The 15,927-nt window shown below is 43.2% G+C and overlaps 3 protein-coding genes across 3 annotated transcripts; all 3 read left to right on the top strand.

The window, feature by feature from the left end:
- The first annotated feature begins 1,380 nt into the window (after positions 1–1,380).
- Positions 1,381–1,950, top strand: LOC137406915 (protein FAM200C-like). The gene has a single exon (XM_068093518.1). It carries the CDS (start codon positions 1,381–1,383, stop codon positions 1,948–1,950), a length of 570 nt encoding a protein of 189 aa, XP_067949619.1.
- Positions 1,951–2,237: 287 nt separating this feature from the next.
- On the top strand, positions 2,238–2,786 carry LOC137406914 (protein FAM200A-like). The gene has a single exon (XM_068093517.1). It carries the CDS (start codon positions 2,238–2,240, stop codon positions 2,784–2,786), a length of 549 nt encoding a protein of 182 aa, XP_067949618.1.
- Positions 2,787–13,752: 10,966 nt separating this feature from the next.
- Positions 13,753–14,528, top strand: LOC137406913 (uncharacterized). Its single transcript, XM_068093516.1, has 2 exons — positions 13,753–14,168; positions 14,303–14,528. Exons 1-2 carry the CDS (start codon positions 13,753–13,755, stop codon positions 14,526–14,528), a joined length of 642 nt encoding a protein of 213 aa, XP_067949617.1.
- The last annotated feature ends 1,399 nt before the right edge of the window (positions 14,529–15,927 follow it).

Here is a 15,927-nt window from a genome sequence, read left to right as displayed (position 1 = left end):
CCCACTGCATTAATTGGCTTAAAGAATAGAGAAAGCATAATATTATTATGCTTTATTATTTATCTTGAGGTATTGACTGATGTTCTAAAAAAAGAATCAAGGAGATTGACCAACCAGAAGCTGATATAGCCAGCCAAACACAGGTTTACCAAAAGACATAAGTGTTTTGGTAATCTTCATATTAGCATCAATATATGACGTACGAAATCGACTTGTAGGCCATTGGTCAATTAAGCCAACTAATGCGCTCTCCTATAACAATCACAGCGTTTTAATTGGTTTAATTGTTGGAAGTATAGAGCAATCAAATCGGGCCTAGCAATCATTGCTCTGAGAATTCCAAAACAGTCCCTCCGACTTGTAGATTAGTTTTACCACGAAATAATTACACGCATCTATTATTTCGCAATATTTCGCTATTTTGCTAGTTCAGCTCAGTTTTGTTGTTCTCCCACTTAGCTTCCCTATTCAGACTCATCTTTAGCACTGTTCAGATTTTTTTATCTATAGCTAATAAATGGAATCAATTAAAGCAATCATCATTCTCGGTTATCATTTAAAATTTTCTACAAATTATATTAGTTACATCATTTATTCTATACACAGTTATATTATTATTTAGTATAATATGCATTATGATTATTATATTAATCATAAAAAATAATTTTTTAATTTAATCATAAAAATAATCATAGATAAGATAATAGATAAATAGAAGAATCAAATCAAAAGTTATCGTTTTCTTTTCTTACAGCAAGAGCAGCACGGTCAAGTTATTATTTTTAAAATTATGGCTGTAGTGAGCTTACAGTCTGTTAATAGTGACGATAATCATGCAAATCAACTGAATGCTGCAGTAGGTACACAGTAGAAAGATGATGAATGAACAAAATTTCACATTCCCATTTCTTATTCTAAACCAGTGGTTCTTAACCAGAGGAGAATTCCCTCCCAGAAGAGAATTTTGGGATTTTAGGGGGGAATTTGGCACTTTGCCAAAGGGGATTTTCGTGGCACCGATATTTCTTATTTAAAGGGCGGCGAGGAGTGAATAAATTTCAGTAATTTCAACAAAGCCAAGATCTAAAACTGGAAAAAGGTAAGGATTGCTACACTACATGCATATACATACCTGCAATATTAATTGTTCAGTTACCGATTCGGTTTGCGTAAACGTATAACATTTTGACAATTTGCTTTGTAGCCTAACATATATATGATGTTTTGCTCATGTAGATATTGAAAATATTCAAATATTTTGATTGCATATCCCATATTGTAGGTGTTAGAAATGCCAAAGACAAAAAGACGAACATATGATAATTCTTACCTTAACTATGGTTTCACTTGTCTGATTAAAAGCGGCATTGAAGTACCACAATGTGTTTGTGCATGAAAGTGCTCGCTAACAACTCCATGAAACCACATAAACTTAAGCAACACCTAAAAAATAAACATGCAGAACAGATGGATAAATCAAAGCCGTTCTTTGAAGCTAAGGAGAGAGAACTCAAGTGGGCAAAACTGGATTCCACTGGCAGATTTCATATCCAAGCGCAGGCCATTACCGAGGCATCCTATGCTCTGTCTTACCATATCGCCAGAGATAAGAAGCCACACACCATTGGTGAAGCATTAGTTAAAACTTGTCTGCTGGAGTGTACTAAGATTATTCTCAGAGACACAGCCACTCAAAAGATAGCTGATTTATCCCTCTCAGACAGCACAGTGAAATTGAGGATCGATGATATGTCTGTGAACATAAAGAGGCAAGTAATTGAAAAAATCAAGTCATCTCCCATGTTCGCCATTCTACTTGATGAGTTCACTGATATTGCTAGCATTTCACAGCTGATGGTGTTTGCACGCTATGTACACAGAGAGACAATTAAGGAAGAATTTCTGTTCTGCAGTCCTCTACAGAGACCACCACAGTTGCTGATGTTATGAACCTGGTTTCCGACTTCTTTAGCAATGAAAATCTGGACTGGGGCAAACTAATTAGAGTTTGCACTGATGGTGCTCTAGCCATGCTTGGCTGTTGTGCTGGATTTGTACAGTTGGTAAAAGAAAAGAATCCTTTAGTGAATACCCATTTCTTCATTCACAGACTAGCGCTAGCAGCAAAAACTCTTCCCAAAGGATTGCAGGAACACTTTTTTTCAGTGATTTAAGTAGTAAACTTTATCAAAGGCTCTGCCTTGCAAAAGCGTCTCTTCCACAAGTTATGCAAAGATATGGGTGCTGTGCACTCATCACTATTGTTTCCCACCGAAGTTCGATGGATATCAAAGGGTAGCAAGCTTCTGCGTTTCTTCAATCTACGAGCAGAGGTCAATAAGTTCTTGAAAGCTCGTAACAAACCCAAACTACTGGCTTCAATGCAGGTGGAAGGCTTCCATCAGTGTCTTGCTTACCTGGTTGACATTTTTGGTTCAATCAATGAAGTGAACACAAAGATGCAAGGTAGAGACAGAAATGTGTTGAATATAACGGATAATATCAATGCATTCAAGGACAAGCTCAAACTCTGGGTAGAAAGACTAGCTACTGGGAATGTAAGAGTTTCTTTACCAGTTCTGCATTCATTAGTTGACAAGAAAGCTCTTTCCGCTTCTTTGCTAACCGACATAAAGCATTACTTGAACAGTTTGCTAGCAGATTTTGAGAGATATTTTCCAAAGTTACATCCTAGGACCGAACAATTGATGAGCCTGACCCGAGACCCTTTCAGGCGCAATGTCCACGAGATTCCGGAACAGCTTCAGGAGAATTTTTGGAGCTGACAAACAACTATGCATTAAAAGATGATTTCAAGGAGCTATCAATAGAGCACTTCTGAGTTCAGCCCCAAAGATTGTATCCCAACATAAGCCTGGCCACTTCCAAGATGCTCATACCATTTGCTTCCACATATCTTTGTGAGTCAGCATTTTCTGCAATGCTAACCATAAAGAGCAAATCTGGAAACCGCCTGGAAGTAGAAGCTGACCTACGGTGTGCCCTATCTACAACAACTCATAACATCAACACTCTGGTCAGCTCAAAACAAACACAGAAATTGCACTAGTCTGCTGACTATCTTACAATGATAGATACAGTCAAACATGGGTAACTCGCTTTCGGATAGCTCGAACACATGGTTAATTTGAACGGTTTCTTTGGTCCGTTCCCACGTAATGATAAATTGCTATAGATAACTCGAGCTCAACACTGTCAACTCGAACTGTTTTTTGCTCAACGGCTACCAAAACGGTTGTTATCGCTTTAGAAAATCACTTTATTCCAAGTCATAGAGGTAAACCTCAACTTTTCGTAATTCATAAGCGTCGTTATTACCACCATCGGCAAAATATTTTTGTCAACGACTTTTCTAAAGGTTTGGTGAAAATTGATTTATACCAAACATCCGCTTAGCGATCGCCCTTCGGAAGCAAGGAAAGTGGTATTCATTAAGAGCAACACTCCGAGGCAGTTCAATTAGAGGTTTTACGAGGTTTTACGATACATTGTATATCACTCTATCACTCACGCTTTTTGAATGGATACTTATTGAACGTACATGTATTCTGTGTTTAGGTAAAACGATGAATAGTTTTCGGACGTTGATTCCGTGTTGAATCAACGTCGGAAGGTTGAATGTTTAAAACGTCTAAAAAATTGTTGTAATTAAATGTATACGTTGTCTTAGCTAAAAAAACTATTCATCATTTGACCTAAACACAGAATACGTGTGTACATTTAATAATTATCTATTCAAAAAGCCTGAGTGATATACAATGTACCGTGAAACCTCGTAAAACCTTTAATTGAACTGCCTCGGAGTGTTGCTCTTAACGAATCCCAGGTAAAATGAGGTATCTTTGCATAAACTTCAAGAAAAATCGGCAAAATTGATCGTGGGTAAAACGCTCAAAAGAAAAAGATGTCTTTTCTTTTGAGCATTTCAACAACGATCAAGTTTTGCCAATGTCAATCTAAAAAACGTCCTGGAAACAACATCACCTCAAACAACAAACCAATCTCAAGTGATCGAAAAATCTCTATACCTTTTGATATAAACGTTTTAAACTTTACATTAGAAGCCTTTAATTTGAAACAAGCCATTTGTGCTTTTGATTTATATTATAGTTTGTATATGTACATGTATCTACTAATAAATAAGTAAATATATGAATTTGTGACAATGCTCTGATAACTTGAACGCTCTGATAATTTGAACACTTTCGCTAGGTTCTGTGAAGTTCGAGTTATCCATGTTTGATTGTATATTGAGTTTCAATATACATATATTTTTAATATTCCGTGTAAATGTGACTATAATAAATGCATATATACAGGTATATATGTATATAAGTTATATATGTAAATAAAGCTCACTATCTAGTTGCAGTGCATTATTTGAAGGAGTTGGGAGGAGGAGATTTATGCCTTTAGGTTTGGAAAAGAGGGAATGGGGCAAAAAGCTTAAGAGCCACTGTTCTAAACAAACTGCAAATCACGGATATTGTATAATATAGACTATACACGCGCCGTTCGTTGAACAGAGAATTTTTGGAGCATATCCAGGAAAATCGAGTTAAAATTTGAGGCTCAATAATGAAAATCTGCCTTTACCACACAATGTCTGCTTGGTTTTTCTGAGAAACCAGAGCTAGTCTGCAAATTCTTTACTATCGCGAGAAGCATTTCACATCTCGTAGCCTAAAACAATCAGTATACGTAATGGCGGTAAGGGTGTGCAACTCCGGCACATGTTCAATAAGTTGATTTCATCTGTCACAATTCTTGGGATTTTCGAAGAGTTTTTCCTCTGATTTGTTATTAGGTATACCTGTGTTTGGCTGGCCATATCTTAGCTTCTGGTGGGTCAATCTCCTTGATTCTTTTTTTACAACATCAGTCAACACCTCAAGATAAATAATAAAGCATAATAATATAATGTTTTTTTCTATTCTTTAATTGCAAATGACACTTTCATCTAAGACACACCATCTTATATAAGCCAACATTATAAAATATTGATGAAATGACTTCCTGGTGAACCTTTCTGGAGCAGTTTAACTTTGTCATCATTAGGTCAGCAACGGGCGTTATTACATCAGAAAGCTACATGCACATGATGTCATGAATTATGACTCATGATGCATGTGTAGGCTATATATATAACGCAGTAATAGTGAACTTTCAAATAAGCCTAATATGTCACAATGCATGTAGTTTTGTGCAGAATATTATAAGGATATTTTTATAAACATGAAAATAATTTGAATTTTCACAAAGTTGAAAAAGCCGCGAAAGAATTGCAAAGAGCCGCACTTTTCCCAGCTCTGACATAGAGTTTTGAATCCAATTAATTTTGGCAACCTGGCGAGTATGTGAGCCTTAAAGCATATGCATATCAAGTCGTGTAGAAATCGGCAGACAAATGTGAAACGCATACTATTCACGCAGGCTAATGGAGACTTACACTGAAACACCCACACACGCTCTTTCACATTAACAAAATGAAACATTTTGGTTTGTTGTTATAGATATACAGAATAATTGGTAGAACTAAAATTCTAACTAAATAAAACTAACTAAACACTTAAACTACATGTACTTATGCAGTTATGTACTTATACAAATATATTTAGCTGTAAGTCACTCTAAATCTGCTATCCAAAATACAACATATTAGCAAAAATGCAACTAACATGTTATATACTACTATATAAGATGTTATTTGACCTTTACAGAATGCATTTACAGTTGACCTATAGAAGCATTATATAGAATGCATTCTAGACGGTTTGAACAACGTTTAAGGACTTATCTAGCCAAGTTAAAAGTTACAGAAGATACAGTTACTCAAGTACGCTTACAACAGGAACGTTACGGTAGTTAGTTATAATTTCATTTGTAATATTTTAGCATAAACATAATAAAAGTATGACAAGTGCAATTAAATCACAACGATTTTTAGTTTGTCTTGTAGTTATTTGTTTGATTAATCGATAAAGTTAGAAGGTATAATACACTTTTAATTGGATAGCTCTTGTTGGTCTTTAAACTCAAAAACAATTATGGAATGGTTGATATCTGGGTAGAAAACTTAATACATTAAACTCCTTACAGCCTAAAAGATTTTTAACCTAATCAATTTGTCACCTCAAAAGCTTCCATTTGCTACTATTGAGTGCAAAACTCCATATATTTAGGTGAATTAAAGAATTGGTTTATGTGCTTATAGGAAACAAAAGTAAATACTTTAATTTTGACTTTGCAATTATTAGCTCTGACAAGGGAACATTATGCTTTAGAGAATTTTATATTTGTGACCCCGGCCGTCAGAATGTACAATCGTGCGGTAATTCTATTGTTCACAATAGCGCGTTACGTGCGCTTCACGCTATTATATGACTCACCATCACTATTTTAGTAAACAGTGGTTTACAGTGCATTCAACCCCACTCTTTCACATGATCTTGTTTATTTTTGTGTCTGACCAATCATAAAGCCAGAATTGCCATTTAGCTATACCCATATCGGTGGTTGCTATGGAATTAGACAAATCAAAAGTTTTTGATTTGTCTAATTTGACATCAGAACTAATTAAGCTATTCATTTTATTTAAAAAATTGCTTCAGTGACAGTATATTAAAATTATAATAATCAGTTAGCTAATTATCGCAAATTATAACATTTGAAATACTCAAGAAGTGGATTGTGGTGGACGCCGGCCCATGTCATTACATTTCTTATTTTATTGTATGTGCTGTGCTTTTTATCGTTGTTTTACTCGCTGTCGTTACTCATATTGTTGTCTTATTTTATTGTACATCATTTTTATTATATCGTTGTTTTACTCGTTATGCTATCACTTATCGTCACTTAAATTTTGTCAGCCCAATGAACTAGCGATCCTGTTTATTCACCTTGTTAGCCAGTATTCTTACCGTTTGCCATTAGCCGGAATGGGTGATGTTGTTGTATATATAAAGGAGCGCACTCACTTAGTTGAGCAGAGCAAATAGCTGTACGCTCCTCGGCTAGTGGATTTCCTTCTCTAATAAAGATTGAACAAATTAGAATTTTGAGTTGGATGTTATGTTATCATTTGTTACTCCTTGAATGAAATTTAACTTTCCAAAATCTTGAGCAGCTAGTTAAAAAATTGAACGCCCCCTTTTATTGAACATCACCTCTAATTAAACGCCATCACAAAGAAAAGTTAAAAAATAGAATGCCACGGCATTTGAATATAGGTTTTACAATAGTAAATGAAAGCTCTGCAGACAGGCAAATCTCTGTAAAACGGTACAAGTACTTGGGGATTATGCAAAGCAACATCAACCACGAAGCCGAGGTACGTCACAAAACCATCACCGAATACAAGAAACGCCTTCGGCAGATCCTACGAAGCCAGCTTAATGCCAGGAATCAAATCATGGCAATAAAAGCTTATGCAATGCCAGTAATAAGATATCTAGCAGGCATAATAAAGTGGACTGAAGAAGCCATCAAGGAAACAGATATAACAATTTGTAAACTGCTGACCATGCATGGAGCACTTCACCCAAAATCTGACACTACTAGATTGTATCTCGATAAGAAATATGGCGGTAGGGGACTTGAAAGTGTACAGCAGACAGTGAAAGAGGAAAAACAAAGCATCAAAGCTTATGCAGCTTCCATGGCCACTTCAGATAAGTTGCTAGCTGAATTTCAATCGGCTGCTCTTACAACGGACCTACGCCCTGATGATGAGAAAATTGACTGGCACACGAAACCTCTTCATGGTGCTTACCACCAACAAATATCTAAGGTTGGCGATCTTTACCAGACATATATGTGGCTAAACAAAGGTAACCTAGTAACCAATACAGAGTCGCTACTCATGGCAGCCCAGAAGCAAGTGCTCCCAACAAGGCTACTCCAAACAAAAATCTATCACACTAGAGACGATCGTAGATGCAGATTGTACAAAAACGCACCTGAGATCATCCAACACATCATCAGTGGATGCAAGCAGCCAGCAGGAAACTCATACACTGAGCGGCATAATCGTGTCACAGGTGTTGTGTATAGGAGTCTATGTGATGAATATGGCCTTAATAAACCACAACACTAGTGGGATGCTCCTGGTAAGGTGAATGAAAATGACCGCGCTAAGATCCTCTGGGACTTCTACATCCAGACTGACAAGCATGTCCTAGCAAACCAACCAGATATAGTGGTGGTGGACAAGGAAACCAACAGAGCTACTATAATATTGTAGAGAACTGAACATTTATACTTATATATGCCACCGTTAGAGTGGCACCATCAACCAATATCTGTGTCCTATTCTTATAACCTTATATACGCCTACCTTGTCTTGTCTTTGTTATGTAACATTTTGTAGCCAAGCCTGTCACGCATGCATGCCTTAATTAAACCATGTATTATTATATAAGATTCATTACACTCCTTTTATTGACAAGAGTAGGCGGAGAGTGCCAGTATATAAGGAGGGGCACAAGTCACCTCAGTGGGATTGTTGAGAGCTTTATGCTATTGTACACATATTCATGCTTATAGATAATAAATAGACTGAAACCTTACTGATTACATTTATGCCGGCCTGGGTGGCTTAAAGAGGACAATTTAACCAGGACTGGTCTGACTCCGGATAGAACTGCCTGAGAGATACCTAAGGAAGGCTAGGGGTTGGTCTACGCTACAACTAAACCTGGTCGGAAATGCAATAGCATAGGAGATCAAGCCTTAAAGCGAGCTATTCCGGGACCTAGACTAGCCACTGATAGGGATGCAGAAGGCAGGCTGCATTGGGGTTCCGAGTGAGCCTGAGGTTGGGTAACTGCCACGAACTGATCTGACCACCAAGTGTGTCAGGCAGGCCCGGCAAAGGGGAGGCCCAGAGTTCAGGCTACACCTGCCTGTTAGTACAGTAAAGCTGGCTCAGCTACCGGGGCCAGGCCTTTACACTGGTGGCAGCAGTGGGATTGATATAAACCCACAAAAGAAGGACTAACAAGCCGCAAGCATGGCCAGGCGCACTCGCAGCACAGAACGATCGGGAGTCCCCCAATGGAAAGGACTAGATGGTCTAGAGCGACTGACGAACACGCTGGAGAGAATGGTTGTGAACCATGAGGTGCAGAGAAATCAGGGACCCCCGGTTCCCAGAGAGACATTCAAGGCTCCCGAATACGAAGGGGGCAGTGATGTGGAGACTTTCATCAGAGAGGGCAATTATGTAGCCATCGCGAATGACTGGGGAGCCAGATCCGCCCTACTACACATCCGAGGAAGGCTGAGAAAGCAGGCCAAGAAATGTGGACATGGACAGACGTTGCAGGCGGCATTTACCAACCTCCAAGCAAGGTTTGACATGACACCCAAGGAAACGAGAACTGAGCTACAGGGCCTCAGAAAAGAACAACACACTACTCTATTTGAGCATGCCACTCGAATAGAAAAACTCATGAGTATTGCGTTTGAGGAACTATCTGATTGCATGAAGGAGGAGATGGCGGTGGACACTTTCTGCGGGTCGTTAGGGAACATATACCTACAAAACACCTATTAGCAGTACCCATCCCCACCCTGGAGGTAGCCGTGAAAGTGGGAAATGAGTATCTACAGATACGACCTGACATGACTCCTAGGCAGATCCACCCAATGAGATCCGGAATAAGGGCAGTTCAGCCGGAAAAATTTGAGGAGGCCGAGGAGAAGCAGGCCTTCGGAGAGCAGGTTGTAGTGGCCCGGATTACACCTGACCCTCTAGGGGCACCGCTGACAACCATGAGAGACTTAACGAAAGAGGTGGCTGACCTGAAAAAAACCAATCTATCAGCCACGACCTCTTCCACGGCAGATGACAAAGGAAAATAGTGTGGTCAAGTGCTGGGAGTGTAACCAGGCAGGTCAGAAAGTTTACTTTGGAGTTACTAAGAACTTCGGAAAATACCTAGCATCTGGAGGGAAGTGTGACTAGAATGAACAACTCCAAGGGATCTGGGCCACAAGGGTCAGAACAGAGAGCAGATTCGGCATCAGCTGGAGCTCTCGGGGGACCTAAGCACAGATCGAGATGGAGGGAGAGTTTAGCCTCGGTTGAGCACTTCAGGAAACAGAATGACCTAAGTCGGGGAGAGAAAGCCCAGCAGGCGCTGATTCTTTCTAAAGGTCTGGACAGGGCGGATCGAAAATGAGAGCCAGCTCAGCAGGGTCTGAGACTCTCCACAGATCTGTACCCTCCGGATCGGGAGCGAAAGAAGAACCAGCAATAGCTGAGCATCTCCAGAGACTAGGATGTTACAGATCCAGAGGTGAGGAGGGCCTGGACAGAGCCTACTCTCCCATGGGATCTGTGTCAAAGGAGGGACGAATGCCGAGTCAAGTCGGCCCTCTCCGGGAGGGAGACCCAAGCCAACGCATGAGTCCGGTGTCGGGTCCGACAGGCAGGTACGGAGAGAGCACAATGCCAACTATTCCTGAGGGAAGCCTGGTGGACCAGCTCAAAAAGAGTCTGCCACCAGACAGGCCTCGGGGACCTCTACGAAAAAGAGACTCCAAAGGGGCGTATAATGACGCCACCGAAGTGGAGGGGTTACCAAGGATTGCGGCCTTAGAAAAACCCCATAAGTCGAGCTATTTCCTGCCGAGGAATGTAGAAAGACAAGACCTGCTTTTCCTCGCAGACACCGGCTGTAATACTGACCTGCTGTCCAAAAAGGTGTTTGACAGGATGCCAGATAGGGTGAAAGCGCAGCTAGAGGAGAATGACCGGTATGGACTCATGGCGGACGGGAGCAAGCTGCAGTTCTACGGGCTAATCCGGCTATTGGAAAGGATCCGAGACGTACCGATTGAAGACAATTTCATTGTGAGTCAGATCAGTGAGGATGCCATTCTGGGAATGCCCTTCCTTATCTCTCACAAATGCGAGACTGAATTCGGCCAATCAATCATCTCTTTAGGGGACAGAAAGCTCACCTGCAAGAACAAGTACAGCAGGCTAATGGTGTCTAAAGTACATATGTAGAAAAAGGTCACCATTCCACCATTGTCGGAAGTGAGGGTGGCAGGAAGAATCTCAGCCAAAAATTACGTGCCAGTGGGTATAATAGAGGGCTCCGACTCACACATTCCCGTGGCGTGTAGCCTGAATCAATCCGGGGACCAAAGTGATGTGGCCATACAATGCCTAAACCTGCAAAATCACCCCATAGAGCTGGCGGCCGGACACGTGATAAGCTCATACCTCGCCATCAGGGAAGAAAATGTGCAGACCAAGCTCTGGTCGGAACGAGAACACTCCGACACCGAGGCGCCCGGAGTGGAGTGTGCGGCTGTGCAAGCCGGGAGAGCAGTCCTCGAACACCTGGTTGAACTATACTATCAGGCTATCCAGGGCTGTTCACATGACCAATAGAGACCGAAGTTAACCACCCTATTGGCCAAATACCAGAACGTATTCAGTAGATACGATGGTGACGTAGGGCGAACTAATCTGGTGGAACATAGCATACCACTGATAGAAGGAGCCAGACCCATTAAACAACCTCTTCACAGGTCGGGACCCCTCAAGGAGGCAGAAGCAGACAGGCAGGTGAACGAATTATAAGAGAAGTGCCTGATCGAGCCTGCCAATGGGGCGTGGAGTTCTCCGGTTGCCATGATAAGAAAAAAGGATGGAGGATGGAGGTTCTGCGTCGACTATAGACAACTGAATGCCACAACCCAACAGGATGCCTACCCGATTCCAAGGATTGACGAGAGCCTAGATGCCCTGGCAGGAATTCAATTTTTAGCACACTAGACCTGACCAGTGGGTACTGGCAAGTACCATTGGATCAGGAGGCACAGGAGAAGTCTGCATTTGCAACGCGGAGCGGACTGTAGAAGTGGAGGGTGCTGCCGTTTGGCCTGACATCGACCCCCGCCACTTTCTAGAGACAGATGGAGTCGGTGCTGCAGAGATTCAACTGGAAAACTCTCCTGCTCTACCTAGATGACATTATAGTCATTGCCCCTGACTTTGAGACTCACCTGGCCTGCTTGGAGGAAGTCTTTCAGAGACTGGCAACTGCCTGGCTGAAGCTAAAACCCTCTAAGTGCGAGCTCCTCCAGGAAAAGGTGAGATACCTTGGCCATTTGGTGAGCCCAGAAGGAGTATCCACGGACCAGGATAAGGTTAAGGCAGTGGTAGAATGGTGAGTTCCCTGAAATGTAAAGGAACTACAGGCCTTCCTGGGAACCACGGGATATTATAGACAATATCTGAAGGACTATGCCACTAACGCCAAACCCCTCGCTGTTTTGACAGGAAAAGGGAAGCCATGACAGTTCGGCGGAGTGAAACAATTAGCGCTCAAGACACTGCGGAGTGGCCTGATCACGGCACCCGTGTTAGGGTATCCCGATCCTAAGACCAAATATATTCTGGACACCGATGCCAGCAATGTGGAGGTAGGAGCTGTCCTGTCTCAGAGCCAGAATGGTGGGGAGACGGTAGTGGCCTACTACAGCAAGACACTTAGTCTGGCAGAACAGAATTATTGCGTGACCCGCAAAGAACTCCTGGCAGTGGTAAAAGCGGTCAAGAATTTCCGGCCGTACCTGTACGGACAACATTTTGTACTCCGTACGGACCATGCCTCCCTGAGATGGCTGTGCCAAAGAAGGGAGCCGTTGGCTCAGGGGGCCTGATGGCTAGAGATCCTATCGGAATTGACATATCAGTTGGAACACCGGCTAGGAGTCAAACATGGAACCGCTAACAAACTAAGCCGACAAGCCTGTTCGGACGACTGTCAGCAGTGCACAAGGATAGAAGAAAGAGATGGGGGTCCTAGCAAACAAACAATACTGAAGGGGGAGTCCGACACAGTAGCAGCCGTCAAGCTACCCGGAGAGAGAAACTTCCGACAGCTGGCACAGAGCCAGATGGAAGGCAACCGAGAGGTGGCCAAGTTGTACTGGGCGGTACAGAACGGCCAGGATCTGTCGTCGAAGGAATTGACCCAGGGGAGCCACGCACTCTGAATCCTGTATAGAAGACGAGAGGCGATGAGACTGTCAGTGAACAGGATACTAGAGCTCAGGCTATCTGCAAACAGTCATGCTAGGTGGTGTACCATATGCCTCAAAGCTGACCGGAACCGGGTAACCTGAGAGACACATCGATTGGCTCATGCAGGGGTACAAAAGATGGCGAAAAGGTTACTACTAAAGTGGTACTGGCCGAGGTTGAAAGCGGATGTGCGACAACGCATCAAAACCTGTGAGGTCTGCCAAGTGGCAAAAGCCGGTGGGAACAATGTGGCAAAAAGTAGGCACTGGTTATATGCCGGACGACCTTGGCAGAAGTTGGCAGTTGACCTGGTGGGACCAATGCCGGAGACTGAAAGAGGGAATAAATGGATCCTGGTAATTAGCGACCATTTTTTCAGGTGGCAAGATGCCCTAGCGATCCCAGATGCAACTGCCCCGGTGGTAGCCACTGCCCTAGATGAAAGGGTTTTCTGCTACTTTAGCCTACCCGAGGAGTTGCATCCTGATCAAGGGGCCCAGTTCGAATCCAAACTCATGAGCGAGTTGTGTGGATAATAGAACATCAACAAGACGGGAACAACCCCGTACCACCCCCAGGGAAATAGTACTGTGGAAAGAAACAATAAGAGTTTAGGAGACTCTTTGAGAGCCCTACTCCTACGTCGAGGGTCGACCGAATGTGACCTGCTATTGCCCCAAATAATGAAGACTTTCCGAGGCACTCCCCATCCAGCCACGGGCGAGACAGCCAATTTCATGATGATGGGTAGGGAACTCCGACTATCCGACCAGCTCTCGAAACCAATTACAGCAGACAGTCAGGCCGTACAGCCCTTTGTCCTAGAATTGGCCAATTGGCTGGAAGAGACCTACGAGATCATTCAAGAACGGCAAATGAAGGTCCGGATTGAGGATGACAAGGAGCCACCACTGTTTGAGGTAGGAGACCTGGTATTACTGGGGAACAAAAGGCGGAGAAGGGGAGAGAATCCTAAGTTACAACCCAGGTACATGGGACTCTATACAATCACCAGGTGCCATGCCAACAATACCAACCAGGTGGAAAGGCAGGGCCAAGTGTCCATACAGAGCGAGGAACGCCTGAAGCCATACTTTGCGTGCCCGGAGGCTGATGGTAGGGCCCCGGCCACCAGGGAACCTGCTAGTTGACCCAACATGTGGTGTGCTACTGGCAAAAGGGAAGCTTTAGGGAAGAACTAGTGGAGCTGCTGCTCACCCTAAAATTCAACAGGAGAGAAGCTCCTCCCCGACCACCCACACGACAAGGAGAAACGGACCTTCGTCCCACCGCAGCAAACACGGATATGTTTCGGAGACGTTATCTGGAGGCTCTGTTGGAGGGAGAAGGTTCTATCTCGGTAGACCACGGTACTACGGGAGGGCACGATGACGCCACCAACCAGCCAGGTGCCACGGAAGCACAGCGGGACACCCAGAACCTGAGTCTGACCCTATAACCCCAGTTAAGCCTACCAGGCCAGGTTCAATGGGGGAAGAAGTGGGTGGGACGTCGGCACAAGAACCCCAAGTCCTAAGAGCACCCGAGCTGGTGGCTCAGTCGCCCCCGATGACTCTAGAGAGAGAGTCATCGGAGTCATAGGGAAGAGACTCGGGCAGAACCAGAGCTACCCAGGAGAGAGAGGCCCATGGAAATGAGGAGAGACGGGAGGCCCAGCAGGAAGACGGGACCATCCATACAACATGGACAGGCAGTATGCCACCGGGTTGAACCCGAGAGTGGAGCCCTAGGCAATCCACTACAATCTAAAGAGGCCGGGGGCTATATATCAGCCAGAGAAAAATATGAAACAGTAAGAACCATGGTCGGGGAGCTAGAGAAACTGTTCAAAGAAAGAAATCTTAGCCTCGGTAAGGAAGCAAGAACACAATACCGAACCCTGAAAGAACCGATGGCAGAATAGGAAGAAGTATTAACCACTAAAGACCAACCCGCAAAGACTGTAAAAGAAGAGCGAGAAGTCTTGGGGGAAGGGGCGAAGATCGAAGAGGCCCTGAAAATATCGGAAAAAGGGAAATTTTCTGGCCGGAAACGATCTGGTCAAAAAAATGCCGGCGACAGAGTGGACCAGGGTCAAGGATTATATTCCACCAGAAACTGGCCGCCATTGAAATCATTCAAATTTAGCGCTACTCCTGGACAGTCCGTTCGCACCATACTCCAAAATTATCAACTACTTTTGCCAGTAAAAAGCTATCTCGACCGAGTTTACATAGATAATAAAAACTTAAACAACAATACTACAGAAAACAAAGAACTACAACAATCACTAGCCAAATTAGACAATACACTAGAAGAGACTGAGACATCGACAACATTTGAGAGATCAGGCCAAGGAGATAGATCAGGCCCATCTTCCAAAAACATGAAACCAGGTAGGAACGTAACACCATTGCATACAAAGGGATAAGACCAGAAGAAGGCAGTACGGCCAACGTACGCGTAATACGGGCACCCACTGAGCAAAACAAAAAGGAACAGTCACGAAGCCTGACTCTTGAAAAATCGGAGAAAATAATACAGCCAAAGGAATTACTAAGGGAGATAACAAAGGAGAGCGGGGTGCCCCAGGGTAGGGCTAGCCTAAACAAAGGTAAACCTGATACCACGGGCCAAAGTTCTCGGGTCGGGAGTGGATTGGCATTGCCCTTGGGTAAGCCTCCATTAGAGATCAAGGATAGACGCTGTCAAGAACCCCCATCCAACACCAGGATAGAAAAAAGTGACAAAAATATGGACAAGCTAATACCAATAAAAGACTGCTCCATCGTGTTGAAACAAGTTCCGGCTAAACGGAAATGCTCAGTAAACGACATCATAGACGAAGTGGCCAGGGA

The sequence above is a fragment of the Watersipora subatra genome, chromosome 10 (genome assembly GCF_963576615.1).
Source record: "Watersipora subatra chromosome 10, tzWatSuba1.1, whole genome shotgun sequence".
NCBI classification, from domain to species: Eukaryota; Metazoa; Bryozoa; class Gymnolaemata; order Cheilostomatida; family Watersiporidae; genus Watersipora; species Watersipora subatra.
The sequence above is the reverse complement of the archived record's forward strand: the minus strand, read 5'-3'. Positions and strand labels throughout refer to the sequence as shown.

What these genes read in the sequence shown, in the direction of transcription:
- LOC137406915 (XM_068093518.1), top strand. Translation starts at nt 1,381, where the DNA reads ATGTGTTTGTGCATGAAAGTGCTCGCTAACAACTCCATGAAACCACAT.
- LOC137406914 (XM_068093517.1), top strand. Translation starts at nt 2,238, where the DNA reads ATGGGTGCTGTGCACTCATCACTATTGTTTCCCACCGAAGTTCGATGG.
- LOC137406913 (XM_068093516.1), top strand. Translation starts at nt 13,753, where the DNA reads ATGAAGACTTTCCGAGGCACTCCCCATCCAGCCACGGGCGAGACAGCC. An exon ending in CGCCTGAAGCCATACTTTGC is followed by an intron (nt 14,169 to 14,302) that starts GTGCCCGGAGGC and finishes AAAATTCAACAG; the next exon opens with GAGAGAAGCTCCTCCCCGAC.